The 20281-nt window shown below is 35.8% G+C and overlaps 1 protein-coding gene across 1 annotated transcript in view; it reads right to left on the bottom strand.

The window, feature by feature from the left end:
• PEX1 (peroxisomal biogenesis factor 1) overlaps nt 1-19840 on the bottom strand; it is a 27693-nt gene extending 7853 nt beyond the window's left edge. Inside the window, exons 1-16 of the mRNA XM_009275667.2 lie at nt 19658-19840; nt 18064-18207; nt 15773-15856; nt 15414-15528; nt 14552-15324; nt 12987-13106; nt 10733-10856; nt 10337-10446; nt 8852-8952; nt 6976-7108; nt 6099-6195; nt 4915-5085; nt 3333-3487; nt 1866-2055; nt 1500-1666; nt 511-645 (exon numbers count right to left, since the gene is read on the bottom strand). Coding sequence (XP_009273942.2) covers nt 511-645; nt 1500-1666; nt 1866-2055; nt 3333-3487; nt 4915-5085; nt 6099-6195; nt 6976-7108; nt 8852-8952; nt 10337-10446; nt 10733-10856; nt 12987-13106; nt 14552-15324; nt 15414-15528; nt 15773-15856; nt 18064-18207; nt 19658-19840 — 2802 coding nt within the window. The remainder of the gene's footprint in view (nt 1-510; nt 646-1499; nt 1667-1865; nt 2056-3332; nt 3488-4914; nt 5086-6098; nt 6196-6975; nt 7109-8851; nt 8953-10336; nt 10447-10732; nt 10857-12986; nt 13107-14551; nt 15325-15413; nt 15529-15772; nt 15857-18063; nt 18208-19657) is intronic.
• Between the last annotated feature and the right edge of the window lie 441 nt (nt 19841-20281).

The following is a 20281-nucleotide window of genomic DNA, read 5'->3' as shown; positions in this document are numbered from 1 at the left end:
CACTAGAGTTAATTTTCTTGCTACCAAGACAGTGGCATCTCTGACCAGAAGAGCCGAGGGGTCTAGATGAGCCAAAAGAATCTTTTAAGCATTGCAACTTATTTTAAAGTAATAATTTCCATTTTTCTACTGTAACCGGACATGTGTTACAGTATCACACAACAACGGCTTACATTGTATTTTGAAAATATGTTTAAAATTAATTGCTCAACTTCATTGTCCAGTGGAACCAAAATCTAGGATCTTTTTATAAAAAAAAAAAGGGAAACTAAGAACATCTAATTAAATTTTAAAATTCTGCCTAATGAATAATTATACAAAAAAATCTCAGTAATAAAACTATGAAGTTATAGAAGTTGAATGGTGGGATATCCAGAGACATACCAAATTTTAAATGTGTGTTTCTTACTTTGGTATTTTGCCCTCACAAGCACATACTCACAGGTATTATTGTCAAGCTATTTCATTCAGTTAACGAAATGAATCAATTAATCTTCAAAATCTTGCTACCTTGATGCTGATGAAATTCATTCCACTCTCTCGAGCAACTACTCCCGCTAACAGTGTTTTTCCTGTTCCAGGTGCTCCATACAGCAAGACTCCTGATCTCTGTCTTATAGGCAGGTTTGCAAATAATTCTGGATACTGGAAAAGAGTTTCAAGAAGACATATTCTAAAATATGTAATTATTCTGCAGTATACTGTAACGTCACTGACTAGTGTTGATTTTTGTCTAAACGAAATATGTCTAATTTCTTTTATCCACATTATTATCACAAGAGCTCATCTGGACTGTTGTTAGTTTACTTGGGGCTGAAGTGGGTTCCTAGGCTTCATAGGGACTTAAAATACAAACAAGTGGCATTTTCTACCAAGAGGAAACAGGACAGAATAGGCATGCACTAGAGCTTTATAATGTACATATTGGTACTTCTAAATTCCTATTTTAATCACCGAAGGATATGATTAAATTATATAAGTATACAGTAAAAGATTCTGTCCATTACACAGAAAACTGTTCAGTCATTTCTCTGAAGACTGAAAGGGATGGCTCATCTCAATGCTGGAAGTTTAAAGCAAGGCAGAAAGGCCAAAGTAAAATAAAGAGGAATTGGTGGATTGGCATTCATCCGAAAGAGAGTACTCCTCTAGCAAAAGCACTGCAGAAGACAGCTGGAAATGTTATCTTTACAGAGCCTGATCAGAAACCCTGCAACAAAGCGTGTAGCAAAGATGATGTTAGCAATACTGCAATATTCTAGGGCAACGCTTGATCTGTAGAAAAGCACAAGCCGTTGCCTTTTGTATTTGGAAGAGGGAAGGGGAAGGAGAAAGTTTTCCAGTAGCTGAAGACCGTTGAAGACTGGGAAGCTACAAAAGTAGCTTAAAATCATACCTGTCATCTTTCTGTCAAATACCCTGTCACACCTTAAAAACCATTCTTCCCCTACTAACATTATGTACAAAATTCAGGTAACTAATTTAAAAGAACTGGGTACCTTTGCAGGTAACATGATGGTATCCATGAGTATTTGCTTCACATCTTTTAAGCCACCAATCCTGTCCCAGCCAATGTCCTTAGGTTTATGAAGGTTAACATTTCTCAGAGCTAATGGAGTAAAATCTTTTAGAACTTTCTGAAAATCCATAGTTGACAGATTCAATTCTGCTTAAAAAAAAGAAAAAAAATCCTGAACAAAAAAAGGAACACACGGCCTACCAGTAACAAATTCCTCATGATATGTAACAATTAAATATGTTTTAAACATAAAACATAAAAACTGGCTTTTTATTTCTGTATTACTCCGCAGGTTCCGGATAACAGAAGTAAGACTATGAAATAAGAGATTTTGTTGTCAACATACCGCCATTTTGAAATGTATTCTGGTTAGAAACACAGGCATGAATAGCACGATCAACCAGCATAGTAAAATCTCTAGCAACAAAACCTTCTGTTTCCTTTGCAATACATTGGAAGTCAAGATCAGAGAACTTCTTTATATCAGAATTCAGTTTCTTTTTTATTACGGAATACAGCATTTCACATCTTTGCTTCTGAAAAAGAGAATTGTGCAGCAAGTGTATATTAAGTTTACTATTTATATGGGTTTCAGAAATTCAAAAAGTAAATACATACAAGTTACTAAAATTTCCTTAAATATTTACATGTCACCAAACCTTCAAATAACAAAATCTGAGCAGGCATGAATATAAATAAAAGCTGGTTCTTCAGGTGAATTTCAATAAATTCACCAGTTTTACAACTTTAAATGTTTACCTCGCCACAGCTATCTTAAATCCAACAATAATAACAAAACAACCCCCCACCCCCCCGATTCTACTGTTTTACACCCATTTTTTCTGTTTCACAGGAAAAGGAACACCTTTCATTTTGCCGATATGAGTAGAAGATATTTGAGATTAAATATATTGCATTAGATAAAAACACATCAGATAATTTCTATCCTTTGAGATCCTGACTTTTCCAGTGTCTCATCGTTATTCATGTATTAGTATTAAAAGTGATAAAGGCAGACTTGCAAGAAGTGGGAGAAAGCTACATTGTATCTAACGCTGAATCCCCTCCTCAGTGCTCTTTAATTGCTAGCCTGTGACAGAAGACAAGCAGGCAGGAACAACTCGTGTTAAATACAAATGAGTTACCATGTCTCTGTCATGCCGTTAGGGCATGCACAGGTACAAAGTGCTGCTTTCTCCTGCAATGAAGTTATACTGTTTATTCTTCCCTTTACACTTTTTACTTTTCAAAATGGACTCTATTCAAAAGTAGAGAGATATAATTCATATAGAAACTAAAACCTTCCCATAAAATTAACATTTAGTTGTAATAACATTTTTAAAATACACATTCTAGGGACATACTTATTCCTCTGAGCAGTGAAAAAACACGCTTAGGTTTAATCTCATTTATCTAACCGTAGTGACTTACATGTTTTTTCAAAGCTGCTCCTCTAGAATCCCCTTACAGGTAAGAAGGAGACATGCATATCTCACCTATGTTAGAGAGCCTGATTTGTTTTACATTGAACTGAAATGTCCTCTGAATACACCCTTCTCTCACCACTGAAGATAAGGAGAGTGGGGCCAACTGGGAGTTTTCACTGGATTACTTTTATTTTTTTTTAGAACTTTATAATGACAGACGTAAGTTCTGAGGTATTTAAGTACCATGAAAGAACTTCTAAGATTTCCAGATTTTTTTCTCATCTTTGGGTGTAACCTACTATTTTTGCAGCTGTTCCAGCATTGTATTTGAGGCTGCAAGGAAGGCAAACAACATTTTAACCAAATGAATAAATACCTGAATTTACCTGATCTGGAGATCGGATACATTTGAAGCACTGAAATATGTGAGTTCCTTGAGCTGAAACCAGGGAAGGATGTAGGGAATGTTCAGACTGACTTGTGGCAATTAATGCAATCAAACTCCCCATGGAAATAACTTCTTTTATCAGATCTTTCAAAACTAAACACATAAGACATTGCTCCATGAATTGCAAAATAACAAAAGATTCTGCATTTCATAATAGACATTTCTACTGTACTGGAGAGCAGCATTAGGGCATGCAAAATGTAACATCTTACTATATATTTGTTTTATTCCATTCCCATGTTTACAGGCTTTTCTTTATTAAAAAAATAAAAGATGTATAGTTAGTTTTTCAAGGACAGTACATTCCATTAATAAAATGCCATCAGAAGTGCTCTTTAAAAGTCAAATTTGTAACATCACTGATGATGTCTACCACCGGATATTAAATGTGATTTTTCTTTTGTGCGCTGTGATCCCTGTTCTAGAAATATTATTCCCTCTATGCAAACAAAAAAGGGAAAGTTATAAGAATAAAAATAGATGCTAAGCCTAGAAAATAAGCAATCTAGGAAAAAATAATATACGAATGTCAAAGAAGTTATGGATGCAAGGTAGATCTTCAAAGAATAATCTTTAAAACTCTAAACCTCTGTTGTACGCATTATACCTGTAAATAAAGTAATAAAAACCACAAACAATTCTGCAAGTAACTTCAGTGCACATTTTTAAAAAAGAAATGATGGTTAAGATTTTTCTGAACTTCAAAAGTAATTTTATCAAAAATTATGCTAACTCCCTCAAACTGAGCTGAGAAATGGAAGATATTTTTTGCTACGGCTTGAATTTTACATAAACACAGTTGAATACAGCTTAAAATTAAATTATTAAGATTAATATCTTTATTTTTTTATTTTGCAACTTATCACTGCCTACATTTTAGGGAATAGAAAGGAACTGTATACAGGATGTCACACTACAATTGATAATCTTATTTTAAAAATTTGTGGATTGTTACATGGTAAAATAAAATAGAAGTTCTACAAAGTACACCAAGTAGGATGATAAAAAAGTTAGTATTCAGCTAAAAGAAGTTGGTTCTAAACATCAGTAAATATCAAATTTATATATCTCTGTAATTATAAATAATAATTATGGAAAACAGGATAAATTTTAATGATATGTCAATTATAATATTGATCTTATCAATAATTATCAGTTAAAGATTCATCTGTAATTTGTAAGCAACTGCAACGTATTTGAGTGCACAAACAGTATAAAAAGGAACTGAGAAGCCTCTGCCACTGGCAGCGGTACTGACAGCAGGCATTGCCATCAGCAGCGGTGGTGTACATACCATTGGCAATGACTACTCCAAGCTCCAGAGTGGACTATTTTGAATCAGCTAGTGGTCCACAAATGGTCTACGTACCATACTTAGTGAATCCCTGCCATTGAATACCACATGGTCCAGAGGCAGTAACGACACAGACAGAATTGTCCAGGTAGGACGGTACAATTCAGGTGCAAGAAATTCTAAGTTCCATTATATTTTTATCCAGACACAGGTAGCACAGTATTACCATAAGCAAGTCTATCGCTTTGAATGGTTTCAGGGCTGTTCTCATGCTCTGGTGTAGAAGGTACTCCAACAATGTGATCAAGATCATCCATCAAAAGAACGGATGGTTGTCTCCATGCTGCCTCTAAGAAAGCTTCTTCCACGTTTTTCCTTATGTTTACTAATCTTTTTCCTAAAACAGAAATACAATTTTAATGACAAAACACATCAGGGAAAAAAAAGTCAGACTGACTACATTTTGCTCAGGTAATACTACAATGCTTTGATTCGTGTAGCTTAACTTTACTCCTGTAAATCCAGGTACCAAATAACCCCCCCCCCCCCAGCCAGTAAAGAAAAAGAGTCCACATCTTCTATCAAAAAAATACTAGAAGGATCCACCTGTCCTAAAATGAGATTAATCATCTTTCACTAACCACTATAGAAGCCTACAGGTCTAATTTCTAGACAGTTAAAAACAGAGCAGTATCAGCAGCACTCTAAATTAGCTACAAAGAGTCCTGCAATTGGAAGAATTTTTCAGAGTGAAGGACCTAGCTCTTTATCAATCTTTCCCTTTTTCTCTGGAGCAAGGAGCTTAGTAGGGACTTAAGCAAAAAGAGTATAGCCATGCAATATAAGGGCTCTGTAAGAAAACAGTTGAGTATTCTCTGTCTCTGTAACACCAAGAATATTTGGGAAAGCCAGTGAATGAGAGAGTAAAAAAAGCATTTTTTTTTTCTCTTCCATCTTTGGCACAAAATTCACTTATTTTGAACTCACAAAACCTAAGGATTCATCTCATCATCTTTTATAATCATGAGTGTTAGATGACTATTGCCATCATAAATCAGGTTTCAGCTGGTTGTTCAATCCTTCTTTGGTGCCTGTGTCAACCTTTCACTGAATAATACAGGTATCCTTTAACACTTACAATTTGTTAACAGAACATTTGTTCCAGCTAGCACAGCTGAAAAAACACACAGTTCAACTTGCACCTTCTTCCTATTTTGTAACAATTAGAAATAAGCTAACGGCAGCTGTATTTTCATCATACTGTTAAAGATGCTCATTGCAGGGCATCAAATATCCTTACAAAAGCAGTAATAATACTAGCAAAATTATTCAGACTAAATATAGTAACTTCATAATTGTGCTTCTGCATCATACAGCAAACATTTGAGATTAAATAAAAAATTATCATACCTCTTAAAGCTTTACAATCAATTACTTCTACATGAGCATCCAGTCTATCGAATGCTTCTTTGCAGATGGCCTTTGCTAATGTTGACTTTCCACTTCCCTACAAAAATAAATGTGAGCTAATGTAAATTGACAGAACTATTTCCTTCTGTTTCTGTGGAGTTTTTGTCACAGTATACACCAGTTAACAAGCTGGGAAAGCTGTGTACACACTGATTTTATTCCTCACCAAAAGTATATAAGTATTCTGTCTTTATATTACTTGCTAGAGACCAAAGCCCTAGGGTGAAACAAGTATAAACAAATTCAGAGTGGATACATCCACTGCAGATAGTGTTCTGATTCCACGGAGTTCAGTGTTAAGACATCTGTTAGTTTCAGTGGAATATGGTATTAAATGGATCACCATAAGAGGCAACAGGAAAATAAGAGTATCAACTCCACTGCCATTTTGTGTTATAACACAGGAGAAAATACTACATTCTTATTTTCATTCAAATATTTCAGAAACAAGAAGTGTTTATTATACTATAACCACAAAGTAGATTAATCCCCTAAGGGAATAAACTGAAATTGCATTGGTAGCAATCTTAAAAGCAAACATTTTTTATATATATAATTATATATATATAAAATATATATTATATAATTATACATTAATTATACATGAAATATGAATATATATTGAAGTGTGCATGTAATTTGTATACATGTATATAATATAATGTTTTACTGAATTAACTCTTAACTGCTTCTTTTTCAGCTTGTTCTTTAATTCTTCAGAATTCACATGGTATCAAAGAAAACTAACAAAAACAGTTTTGTAACTACAGAAAACAATCTGGGAGGGTTTGCAAGTAGAGAGTAGTGAAGTGTGTACCTTTCCTCCTGTGAGAAGCACCCCTCCACTTCTCAGTCCCACAGCAATAGTAGCCAGCTTTTGAGATAAAGGACGCCCCAGAAGACTGTGGCTTATGTGTTCAAAGGAAGATGTTCCTAATTTATCCACTCCCCTGCAGAGCAAATAACACATTAAATGGCCTAGGGTAGCATCAGTACACACAATGTAAATAGTAACAGCTTGCAGTAGGGTGAAGTTTCAATGCTGACACATTTCGACATACTTCACCTTTTCAAGAAAAAGCTAAAGACAATTCAATTTGAAGAGACAGCACCTTTATTTTGCAGTGGTGACACAGGGGACACAGACAGACATTGCAGAACACCCCCACAATGGAAGGGTTATCTAGTCATTCTACACCACTCTAGCATGAGGTCGGTCTCAGAAGGTAAGAGCTAACCGTATTCTGGGGCTTCATATATTTGAGTGTCTGAGTAACAACCTACTAAGGAATGTAACAAATTGGTAGAACATGGAGCATGCCTGGGTCAGAAAACTTCTCAGCCTTTTCAGAAAAGCAGCACATAGCGCATTTGAAGGCATCCTTATCCTTCACCGGTCCTAAATCTTTGTGACTTTCAACACAACAGTGCTCCTTTCAGGTCCACAAACAGTAAGGCTATCAGTTTTGTATTTCAACTTTAAACAAAAAGTGTTGTTCCAGGAGAAATGGAATGAACAAATGAATCCTGGTTTCTAATACCCCTAATGCTTGGAACAGGCTTCCTAAAGCGTTCCTTGGGGAACCTTCCCAAAGGTCCTTGGGGTCGATGCCCCAAGCCTGTCAGTGTTTAAGGGGCATTTGAACAATGCCCTTAATAACATGCTTTAACTTTTGGTCAGCCCTGAATTGGCCAGGCAGTTGGACTAGATGATTGTTGTAGGTCCCTTCCAACTGAAATACTCTATTCTACTCTACTCTATTCCTACCACATCCCATCCCTACCACACTACCCCTAGATCAGTTCCTATTCCCTCTTCAACATAATATCCTCAGTTGCCTTTCACAATGCCGATGGCATACTACCACAATACTTCAAGTGTCTTGTGTCCCCTCTGCCCCACCCCTACCTGAAGTTTGCTACACAGTACCACTGTCTTCCCTTATACTAATGACCACAGCTTAACATACCACTTAGTTATTGGCTGGGAAAGAGCCAGCATGTCTTACGGCTAGTTCCAGGCTATACCACTGCCACTAGCCACCTAGCAGGTTAACCAAGTAGCTGTTGAGCTTACATTGCTCCACTCCTACATTGTGGAGACACGATTCTGAATTTCCCTCCTCAGATGACAATTCTGATAAAACTATGAACTAAGTTTCTTTGAGACCCGTACTATTAAATTTAGTTAAACAAGTAAACAGGTTTAAGTTACTGTGGGAAGAGGATTGACAGGCAGACTGCAACATATCAAAAGTTTTGCTTCATTTGGAAACCCCAGCTAAAACCACCCTCCAACAACCCCAGTATCCCTTACTGCTACATAGAGGTCTGTTGCATACCCCTTAGAAGCACAGCAAGAGTCACTGAACTATCAGTATTTCTTCTGAAACTTACGCAGTTCTGAGACCTCCCATCCTATTGTCAGACACGGTGAACTTCTCAGTACATGAGTACATTTCATCACGGGAAGTTTTCTATTCACTTCAGTAAGACTATTCACAGGACAAAATCAACCATCTACATACACTAGGATAAGGGCTAAACCCGACACAAGCCAAAAGATGCAGAGTTTTTTTTAGATCTGGCTTAGTTTTCAAGAAATCTGCATTTCCAGCAATATTCTTTTTTTTTTTTTTTTTTTTTTGTAATTCCCATTCCCTCCCATATTTTCTACTATGAAAATGTCTCACCCTAAATCATTTAGTTTGTGGTAAGGAAGGTTCCTGTCTGTATCACGCATAGGTGGCTGGCTGTCATCATCAGCTTTTCTAGCTAGAGGATGTGAAAGAACCTACAACAAAGGAAAGAGTTAGTACTTTACATTAAATATAACTACAGAAGAAGGGTATAGAAGTGCCTAGCCATTTTTGGAACTGTGTAAAGAAAATGTTGCATGTATGCTTTGCTGAAGCTTATTGCGCTGGAAAGAAAGATGCATTGGTAAAATGGCATCGCTACAACTATTTCCAAAATACGATCCAGTGTTTACAATGATGTAACAACCTGAGATTAGATGTTAGGCCAAGTGCTGTTTATACTAGACTGTGCGGCCCATCATCTCTTTCCCTACCCGTAACTAACTGTTTCTCCTCCTGTGCCCTCCCCTGTTGTGCTGGCATAAGCACTTGTGAGGCAAGACAGTGAATCAGGTCAGGAGTCTGATCTGGGTGAAAAGTAACCTGACAAAACACCTGGCTTTTTTCACCCGCATGAATTTTTCAGTCTAGTTCACCGGGGAGCTAGTAGGAAAGCTGGGCAGGCAAACAGGGCTAACAGAGGTTCACAGATAAGAACAGCCTGGTAGGAGATGCTGACACTGCTATTAAGAAATGCATTTCGCCCTTTCATCTTAGTACCAGTCACTAGCACAATTTGTAGAAGTCTTCTTGTACTTCTCTACTACCAATAGAAATAAAGCTCATTTTACTTTTTTTTTAACAGGAATCCTAAATTTTGCAGGAAAAAAAAATCTATTCTGAACAGCCAAAGCAGGACACCTTAATTCTCCGCTAAAATTTAACTGTTATCAGTTTAAAAATGAAAAGATGTTATCCCAATCCTATAACCATAATCCTCGAGTCACGAGCACTGGTTCAGCCAGAATTATTAATGGAAACCTAATATTAAATAGAAATAATTTAATAACCTAAATAATAACCTAAATATTTAATATTATCCTAATATTAAATAGAAATATTTATTCTCCTGAGAAAGGAAAGAACAGAAGCACAGAAACTATATGAACGAGGAGGCAGTGTGAGCTTGGTAGGTTTGAATGGGGAATATATCTCATGTTTGTCAGAACAAGCTACCGTTCCCACCAGATACACTGTGAAGTGATTTTACAGTGGTTTAGGTATTAAGGGAAAGAAAAACTAAGTATAAAGATAGTATGTTCAAACTTGGACAGTACTGACTTTCCTCTGCTCTAATTGATTTTTCTGAGAATTTAATATAGACTATGAAATTCAGTAATTAGTATGGCATGCCTGGAATGTCACCAATGCTGAAGCTATAAAATAACATATAAGAATGCAGATATTTAATTTAATAAACAGACTGACATTATTTATTTAAAAAGGGAAACCAAAATACATTATATATAAAATGTAATATATTTTTAACCAAATATAACAATTTAAATTACTTGATACCTGATACTATGTGATATTTACTTGTATATTAGTCTTTTGCAGCAAGCTGGGACTCAGTATAAAAATATTCTCAGACTTATTTTCTTCAATGTGCGCAGGATGCACTACACTAAGGAAAAACTCCTCCATTCCTGTAAAAACCCAAGGAACAATTATTAAAATTCCAAATAAATTCAATTTTTATTCCTCACAAGATGAAACAGATTAGTGTATTTTGAATTACTACAACATAAACCAAAAAAAAAAAGAACAAAAAAGGTTAACCATTATTATAGCATAATTCATGCTTACAGTTTCAGTGTAAAGAGATATCTGTTACGTTAAATGGTGTATACAGAGATTAAATGGCATATTGCCTAAGTAAATTCCATAACGGACAGTTAAAACAGCTACAGCACAGGACAGTATATTCCTTACCTTCTTTAACAGGCAGATGTATACAGTCTGTGCTTGTCATTATCCATGGGAGATCATCAGTAGCAGAATCCTGCAGCCAAGAACTGAAAGCAGATTTAACATCACCTTCATGTATATCTTTATGCTAAATAGGAAAAAAAAAAAGAGGGAAATTAAACACAACAAGGTGTTAGTAAGTAAAACTGTTTTCTTCCTATGCATTTGCTTCCCTTATGGCAGCAGAGAGATGGAAGAAGATATAACAGTTTTACTTATACAGAAAATAACATTTTGCCAACAAACACTATTTCTATCGACTGCTCTATGGAAAGCACCTGTCTAGCCCTTGCAACGCCAACAGTTGAATCTTCCACTACCTCTAAAGATTTTATCTTTGGAACACTGATGTGAGGGCAAGGAAAAGCTTTTATTCTTCTTTTGCTTATCTGTATTGCCAGATCCAAGAGCACTACTAAGCTCCTGGGTTTGAAAGAGCAGCCAAGATATGCACCAATATTGACCTGTGACTTATTTCGGGTGCTCATTACACCCCTCTCTTCCCTGTATACTCTGCTTCCTATACAAAGAAGCCTGGGCTCAGCTAGATCAGGGGCACCACCAACGAACTTTAACAGGCAGGCAAAGAGATCAAACAACTTATCCCAGATCACCTATATAAATGGAATAGGAAATGAAATTGAGACTAAAACACATGTATCTTGGCTGAGTTCCTAATCACTGAAGCAAAATTCCTGTCTAGAAAGGGGGAATCAACCGAGATCATGGAAGCGGTGTTCAGAAAGGAAAATGAAAGTTACTGTCATATTTCTTTCTGTGTTTGTCTGGTTTGTTCCAAGAACTAAAAAAACTTCAACTGAATTACAAAGAAAGGGAGAAATCTCTATTTAAAACATATAAAAGCACACATAACTACTTTGTACAATTTTAGCAAATTACTGACAGAATACTCTCTTAACTCCAATATTAAAAAAAAAAAATAAAATAGTAATGCAGTTCAACCATTCCTCTGTAGGTAAGAAACCAAAACAGAATATTGGGGATAAAGAACAAACCATGCATAAGCCCTGCTATGATGGGAAGTGCTGTATCTAAAGTTTTGAGGGGCAGCTAACATGGGAAATCATCAGTCTAGTGTTGCACGGAAACAAGCATATGGTACATTATGAAGAAATACGTCATTCCAGAGCTACATCTGACAGACTGTGAGAACTGGTACAAAGTATGTTCTTACTGTCATAGATGCTCACACAGAAGACTGGATATGTCTCACTTACAGGAAAACAGAGAGATTCAATCATATAACTCTAGAAAATTAAATCTTTAGCATGAGGGGGAAAAAGATCATCATTAAAAGGAAGTAAAAACCTAAACAGCACATAAAAAATTATAATAATTTTCCTGCAATTGTCTTTCTTAGGAAATCCACTGGGCACTGCGATGTTTGAAGAGTATAAGTGTGTCTTCTCCCAGAAGACTTAAAATGGGTACTTCCTTTTTAACTCTATGATTCTTTTTCATTTTTGTTTTTATAGGACTAAATGTATACACTTAAAATTTGCTAGGTTGGAACCAGTATTAATGTACTGCAGATGAGGGTCTGATGCAAAATTATTATCGATTATTGCTGCTATTTTGACAGCAATTGTTTATGTTTGAGACCTAATTAAACAGAAAATGCATCTTTTCCATACCAATGCCTTTTCTCCTTCATGTCAACATCCTTTTTAATAAGAAAGACATCAGAAATTTTCACAAATTGAGAATAATGGAAGACCCTATGATTTAAAAGGTACTACACAGCATTCCTCTAATAGCTTCAGGAAACTGGGAGTCAAAATTCAGAAGTTCTATTTCCTCCACCCTCTGTGACCTCTGCCAGTTCCTTTAAATAAGTAATTGTTACAGATAACATGCCAAACTATTTGAAATACTTACCAAGTGCAAAACAAAATTCAGTGGCTTGATGTTTACAATATCATTGATCAAAATACAAAATAGTATTACTAGATAAGCCTTGTTTAAGTGGATCATAGCATCTTCTTAATGTAAATGACTTACATAGTAAAAAGAAAAAGCAAGGAATTATTCAAAAAGGAAATTCCTTTGGAATGATGCCATAGGTGATAGACAACTTCCAAACTATCATCTAACAAATGAAAACAAATAAACATTGAAAAAACCCCAACCTTGACCAGAGCAACATTATCAGTTTTCCAATACACAAACAAATACGTGACCAAGAATATCAACTCACTAAGTTCTGTTTGGGTTGCAGTCTAAGAGATACAGGAATTTTAGGAATAGATTCAACTGACTTAATTCGGACTGTTGAATGTATTTCAATACGTAGTTTTTTTCTCAGTCCATCTGGAATCTGAAATATTTAAAATAAAAGCAAAGAAAAAGGAAATATCAGAAAGTAAAACAGTTATAACATTGCATCTATAGTATGACATCAGTTTCTTCATCACTAATAGAACCTCTACACTTGATCATCGATCTGTTTATTGGTTGTAATCTGCAAGAGAGTTAAGAAGGAAACTGTAAAATGGATGGTGGTATCCAAATCTTGTTCTCTCATGCACACTTCTAGTTGCCTTTTATCCTATTGGTGAAAGTGCTCGCTATAGCTGACCATCTACTAACTTCTTTAAATAAAACCCAAAAGGGTGTAAAAGAAGGAGGAATTCTTAGAACGCTGTAAGAATGCTTTTAAGTATAGGAGAAAAACAACTCTACTTTCATCTGCTGATTAAATTGAATTTTACATGAGCAGGTAAATGTAAATAGGCCATTTTGCAGATCAGAACTAAGCACATCTGGAGCACAGAGAGAGAAAATCCAATTTCCCTAAATTGTACTAGTCAGTTTACCCTTTTAAAAAGGAAATTACTTTTCAAATATTCTGTGTTATTTTAAATGTATATCCAAATTGAAAACATCTCATAAATGTTTATTAAGTCTGAAAGACTTTATGGTTGATGGCATTTGGAAAACTGTTACGTCTCTCAAAAGATTTAGTGGTAAAGACCACTGCAGGCTTTTGCTCGCATTCTCAAAAAAAACAATAAGCGAATGTGAGAAGTATATTATGTCAAAAAGTCAAATGGTGATTTGGAGTGCATTTTATCTATTTTTGTTGATCACACATTTTCTTCCAGGAAACAAAGAACATAAGCAGGCTGTAGTTCTATCAGAACAAGCTGAAATGTCAGTGTCTGCACACCGGGACTTATGGCACCTTGCAAAATAGTATATAAAAACTAAAATAGTTTAAATTATATAAAAGCTAGTTGATTTTTTTTTTTTAAGATTTATTTTAGAGAGTATATAAAAGCACTTGCAAACATCGTGTAGCACTAGGATATGTGATCCCATTACAGTTTGATGACACCTAGAGTCCAAAGCACATTTTAAAGTGGTAACTGATGAAAAGAATCTCATTATGCAGTACTGAATGTATATAAGTAGGTACTTTCACATTCTCATACAGTGGCTACCAACAGATTTTGAAGAAAGCATGCATTCCCTCCAGAAACACTGAAGAATTTTCCCCATCTGGTGCAAAAATGCTAAGGGTTCAGAAACCCAGAGTACACGGTACATCTTGGAGGATGATGGTTAAGTAACGTAGTCCAGAACAAGACGGCTTAGCAAAGCACAGCTCTAGTAAATATTATTTGATTATAGTATACTCTACTTGAGAGCTTAACACAAAGTCTATATCCCAAAACTGCACGTTAATTAGCCAGTTCCACAATTATCCAATAGAAAATATTATCCAATAAAAAGTCCAAAAGATAGTGTGCTCAAACTGACCCAAACTCTTCCAACATGTAGGGCTTCCCCACTGTGGCCATACTCTATGACACTCTTTAGGTCTTCAAATCCATTCCAAACGATTTGAACAACAGATCCCTCACTAGATGCTTGACTGCTATTAGAATTAGAATGATTTTTGTCTTGCGTACTAGTCATATGCTTTTGCTTTTCAAATGGCAGATTTTGCTTTGCTTCTTGATGACGCTGTCTTGGGGAAAGCAGCTCATTAATTTTCCCATAAGATACTACAGGATTTGGATCCAAATCTATAAATTCTAAATTCCACGGAAAAACATGAATAGCATTGCATTTCAGAAATGCGTGAGTGGCGGATACATTCTGTACGCTGGGAGGCTGGGACTGACATACTCTAAAAATGGAATCCATGTGAATTAAGTTCAGCAGCTTGTCTTTGAAGGTGCTCATTTCATCTTTATCACACAAAGTCTTTTGTTTCTGCTCAGATGTATGAGAGAAAATGCTCCCTATGAAGTTCCATATATTTGGGAGAACATTTGAGCCAAATGTCATGTTTGCATCAGCCTTACTCTGTTCAGGGACTCCTGGCTTTAAGTAAGGTTGTTTGGCAAAAGGATCCTTTACTGTTTCTTCTTGCTCCATGTTATTCTTCACAAAACTTCTGAGCGAGATGTCACTTTCTGTGGAAGGCGTGCTGGTGATATTTTCCTCAAGTTCGCGTGTTTTGGGAAGTATCAGAAGCTCCGTGCATGGCTCTAATCTCCCATAGGGGGCTGCTGGCATAAGTGTACCTGAGTATGAACAAAGCAGGTCAATGAATGCATCCACTCTTGCAAAACAACTTACTCAAGGTGCCACAAAAGCCTTCACTGTTGCTTACCGATTTTGATGTAAATGTGAGTGTGCTGTTCAACCCATACAGGAAAGATGGCTTTTGGAAATACTATTCGAATCTGGTCAAGAAGATGTTTTTCAAGAGAGGAAGCATGCAGTTCCTGGGAAAATGCGGTATCATTACAAATTAAATACTGCATAAATTTTTAACATTTCTTTGAAGATAAAAACTCTATGTCTCTTTCTAATACACCATTTGAAATACAAAAATACAATTAAATCCCACCACATTTAGTATTTCCTTAGGGGCTGAAAAGAATGGGGCATTGTGCAAAAAAACTGCTTGTGTCAAAATCTCTGTCATCTGTAAGAAAAGGACGTGAACAGGGGAAAAGGTTTTATTACCAGAATTTCCCAATCATCTGTTGAGAGTGGTTCCACTTCTACTTGCTGACAGGAGGAGACGTGGGAACAGGGTTCAAGAAATACCTGGCAAAAGTAACACCATTTCAAAATATTTAACTTCTTATTTTTAAACACAGAAAAGCTCCATCTTTAATTCAACTAGAAAACCAACATCTCCTTCACGATACATTTTCATACTTTGAACATACATCTTCTTCATGACACTAGGTCATTCATAAGCAGAAGATGGATGTTCAACACATTGGAAATGGATTGCATTGGGCATGCCTGGGGACTTCACCACACTGCGAATGGAAGGGAATGTGAAAAGCATCAAGAGCTTTACCAGCTGATAACAAACGATCAATTTTTTAATGCATATTGATCACATAACTGTCTTTGCATTTTTAAATTTTTATTTTTAAATGTCCTGGACTCCAGAAAGCAGAAAAATTCGTCAAGCTGTGCACAAATTTAGATAAGGCAGAAACAGATGAAGAAATGAGGAAAAAGTACAATACAAAAGCAAAATCGGCTCCTTTATGAATGGTTTCCCAGGAAGCAGCCCCACTTCCACAGAACAGTTTTGAGGTCCTGTGTATCAGGAGGAATGATAAAAGCTATTGTGGCTTGGGCTTTTCAGAAAGCATTAAACATGTATTTCCAAAGTTAATTTTTACCAAAGGTTCAATGTGACAGAAAGTAACAATTTTCAAACAATATCATGTCATACATTTTTAAATAAACTTCATTACATTTCTCTTGATATAAAATTAGTTACCTGTCCTCGGAGAGAGATTTATTTCAAGTCCGCTTTTATGAAAGTAACAATTGATTATAAATTCCTTTAGGTCCTCAGTTTGAGACAAAAGTTGAGAGGAATACCTTTTCCCCAACATAGTAAATAGAAGGGCATATTATTATGAAACACAGCAAACATGCCACTCCTAAATCCAAAGCAATGGCAAAACTACCTAATTATTCATTTATTCATTCGATTGTACAGATTATTATTTTCAGGCAACAGTTGGGTGAGGTTTTCTTAGGTTTCCTTTGTCAATTGTTTTTCTGTTGAAGGCTATTAATCGCTAAAGCAAAAAAGGGTAGTTACCTTGCCACTGACCTAGTAAATTGTAAAGTTCTGCAAACAGATACATCATTTCTAGAGAGAATATGCTAAAAAAGTAAACAAGGTAAGATAACACACTGCTTTGAGCCACATTCTTTGATGTCTTCTGTTATGCTGAATGAAATTTTCCATATGAGAGAATAGGCATATATGAATATACTACACAATAACACTGTGTAGAGTAATACTTTTCTATTCTTGTTTGTTTAAATCTCTAATATAAAAAAAAAAAAAAAAAAAAAACCCTTGAGATTTTAACAGTCCCATGTACGAAAGCTCTGCCTGCCTCTCGGGCATCTCTTCAATTTCTGTCCAATGAAAGAATTGTTTCCAAGAAGTTTAACACAGTGTCCAAGAATGCTAAAAAAGTAAACAAGGTAAGATAACACACTGCTTTGAGCCACATTCTTTGATGTCTTCTGTTATGCTGAATGAAATTTTCCATATGAGAGAATAGGCATATATGAATATACTACACAATAACACTGTGTAGAGTAATACTTTTCTATTCTTGTTTGTTTAAATCTCTAATATAAAAAAAAAAAAGAAGACCCTTGAGATTTTAACAGTCCCATGTCAGAAAGCTCTGCCTGCCTCTCGGGCATCTCTTCAATTTCTGTCCAATGAAAGAATTGTTTCCAAGAAGTTTAACACAGTGTCCAAGAGTAAGAGGTCAATTTAAATACACGTTCAAAGAGAGAGGACACATGGGGACATATGGTGAAAGGGGGAAAAAAGGGATGAAAATTTAAACCCCAAATAAGTCAAACAAGAAGAAATATGCAGTAAGTCAATAAATACTTTAAAATAACAGGAGCTCCAGGCAAAATATTCTCATAAAGTAATTCCCAAATTGTTTAATTGCTTAAAAGTGTATTTTCCTAAAATTAATGGCACTGCAGATAGTGGCTCCAGCCCTACAAAGACCTACCCACAAGCCTATCCTAACATTATTTAGGCAGTTGTTAATGATTTAATGAGCAAATATTTTCATGTTTGAGATGCTTCACGGTAGTTAACTTTTCTTATGAGCAGATATAAATGAAGTAACTGTCTAAATACATGAAACAAGAAGTTTATAGCTAACTTGTAAATTATTACCTTTTCAGGTATCTTGCAATATACTCTTTATTTAAATAAGAAAAAAGATTGCATTTCAAACCTGTTCTCCATCTGTAATGCCAAGTTTCTCTGCTAACTGTCTATTAATCTCTGCAGTATTTTCACCTTGGTGCCCTCGATGCCTGATTTCCATCCAGCTCAGAAATATAGGCTGATGACCACAGGATACTTTCACAGCTTGGCCCTGTGAGTTTCAAAGAAATAAAATAAATTAACATCAAAACAAGCTAAATAAGATGACTATTAGTCAACCTAAACTGTATTTGATTAGAGAGATCAAAGGAATTAAAGAAATTTTCTGGATTTTACATGCCTTATTTTAATTAATATTCCCTAACGATAACTTGCAGCGTTTACAACATGTTAGTAAAGGGTGTTTCTATTAGCAGTGACAGGTTTGGTTTTTTTTTTTTTTTTTTAATTCTGGCAGACTGGCCAACTTAATAACCAAGACCTTCCTTAGAATTCTTCTCCACGTTACCTATCTGCACAACTCTTAACATAGAAGTGCATGTTGGTTTCAACTTCTAAACAGCTTTTAATGTTTATGGACTATTTTTAAGTAAGGAAAATAATTCGTCTTCCCTTCTGTATTACGGTCTATCAAACAGATATCTTACAGAAATGTGTAACTACGTATTCCTATTTCCCAAATGAGGAAAAAACATAAGCATATGCTTAAACTTCGTATGCATTTTAACATTTGCATGGACTCCAAGAGTGCTTTCATGAACTGGGGGATGTGTAAACTAAGTCACAAGTCACACAAACTCAGACCAAAATGATGTTATCAATCTGTTTCAGAACCGCTCAGCTATTCTGATTCCAGACTGAAGAATCTTAATATGTTCAGTCAGTTTCCATATAAAGAGACTATATCCTACACTGTATCACTCAACTGACGTTTTCTGTATTTATTTTTTTTTTTTAATGACTATTTTTATGAAAATCAAGTAACCAAGACAATGTACACCATGGATATATCATAGATTTACTTGTTAACATAGTGATGTTTTCTGTTTTGTTCTCAACTGTATCCTAATAATCTTAAATATTATTTGACTTTTTGGTAAACTCTGAAAACATTTTCAGAGAATATCTACAATGGTTCCAAGATCCCTTCACCAAACATAATACTCAATCTACAGCTCTTCCCTGTCTTCACACAGATAAAGCCTCTCCCCGAGTGTCTTAATCTTCATACAACATTCAGTTTCATAGACCATTTTATCACCCACTTATCTAATACCTTCTGCAATTAGATTTAGCTTTTGATTCCATTTAAGTTTTTATATGATTTACTCAGTGTAATCTATTAACATAATTACCTCTTTTTTAACATTTTTAGTCAAGAGTTTGCATTCAATATGCTATTTCTATCAAGATTTCGGAGATCATGTATTTTCATTTTGTGGATCATGTTAAGTAAAAAGGGGAGCCCACCATAACCAACTATGTATAGAATGACGCTACAAGACTTCAAAGCAATTACACTCCTTTTTCCTCTCTCTTGCCAGCAAATTTATAAAACATCCAGAAACCGTAGCAGAAATGAAGCAAACATTTATACCCGATTTCTTGCAACCCCACCAACCTCCTTCTACTACCCCAAAGAAAAAAGAGCAGGTTTTTACAAGTCTAGACGATTTTGCTTTTGCAAAATGTCCTTTTTGGCCTTGGGAAACCAGCAGGTTACACACGCTGGGTGAGGCCAGCCTGGCTGAGAGGGGCTTTGCCAGGACTGCATCCGCCATCTCCGCTCCCCAGCTTCGCTCCCATCTCCTCCTCTTCACCCGCTCATTCTTGCCATTCTTCATCCTGTCTGTTCTGCCAGCAGATCCTTAATTCTTGTGTTCATCGCACAAGGGATGCACGCAGGCTTTGCTCTCGTTTTCACGTGTGAAATGTTACCTGAAATCTAAGGTGCGGTCCTGCAACCGATCGGTGTACTTAATATTAATAGGACTTTGCACGACAGGTGTCCCTGTCTATACAGGCATTTATGGCGAAAGATTCACGTACACCAAGAATCATGATTCCACTTGGATTTACCACCTTACCTCCTACCTTAAAGATTAATTTATGCATTTCGGTTGATACTGGTGAGTTACTGTGAAAGCTGGCATAAAACACATAGCACCGAGAGAGATGCAGATGCCAATAGTGCAAGACCGCGTTGGGGGATACAGTCCAGTCTTCCCCGCATTTTATTACGAAGAACGGATGGCAAACCAGGGCAGCCCCCCCCCGGGGCCCGG

Source organism: Aptenodytes forsteri, unplaced genomic scaffold (genome assembly GCF_000699145.1).
Source record: "Aptenodytes forsteri isolate BGI_AS27 unplaced genomic scaffold, ASM69914v1 Scaffold172, whole genome shotgun sequence".
NCBI classification, from domain to species: Eukaryota; Metazoa; Chordata; class Aves; order Sphenisciformes; family Spheniscidae; genus Aptenodytes; species Aptenodytes forsteri.
This window is presented reverse-complemented; position numbering and strand designations above follow the sequence as displayed.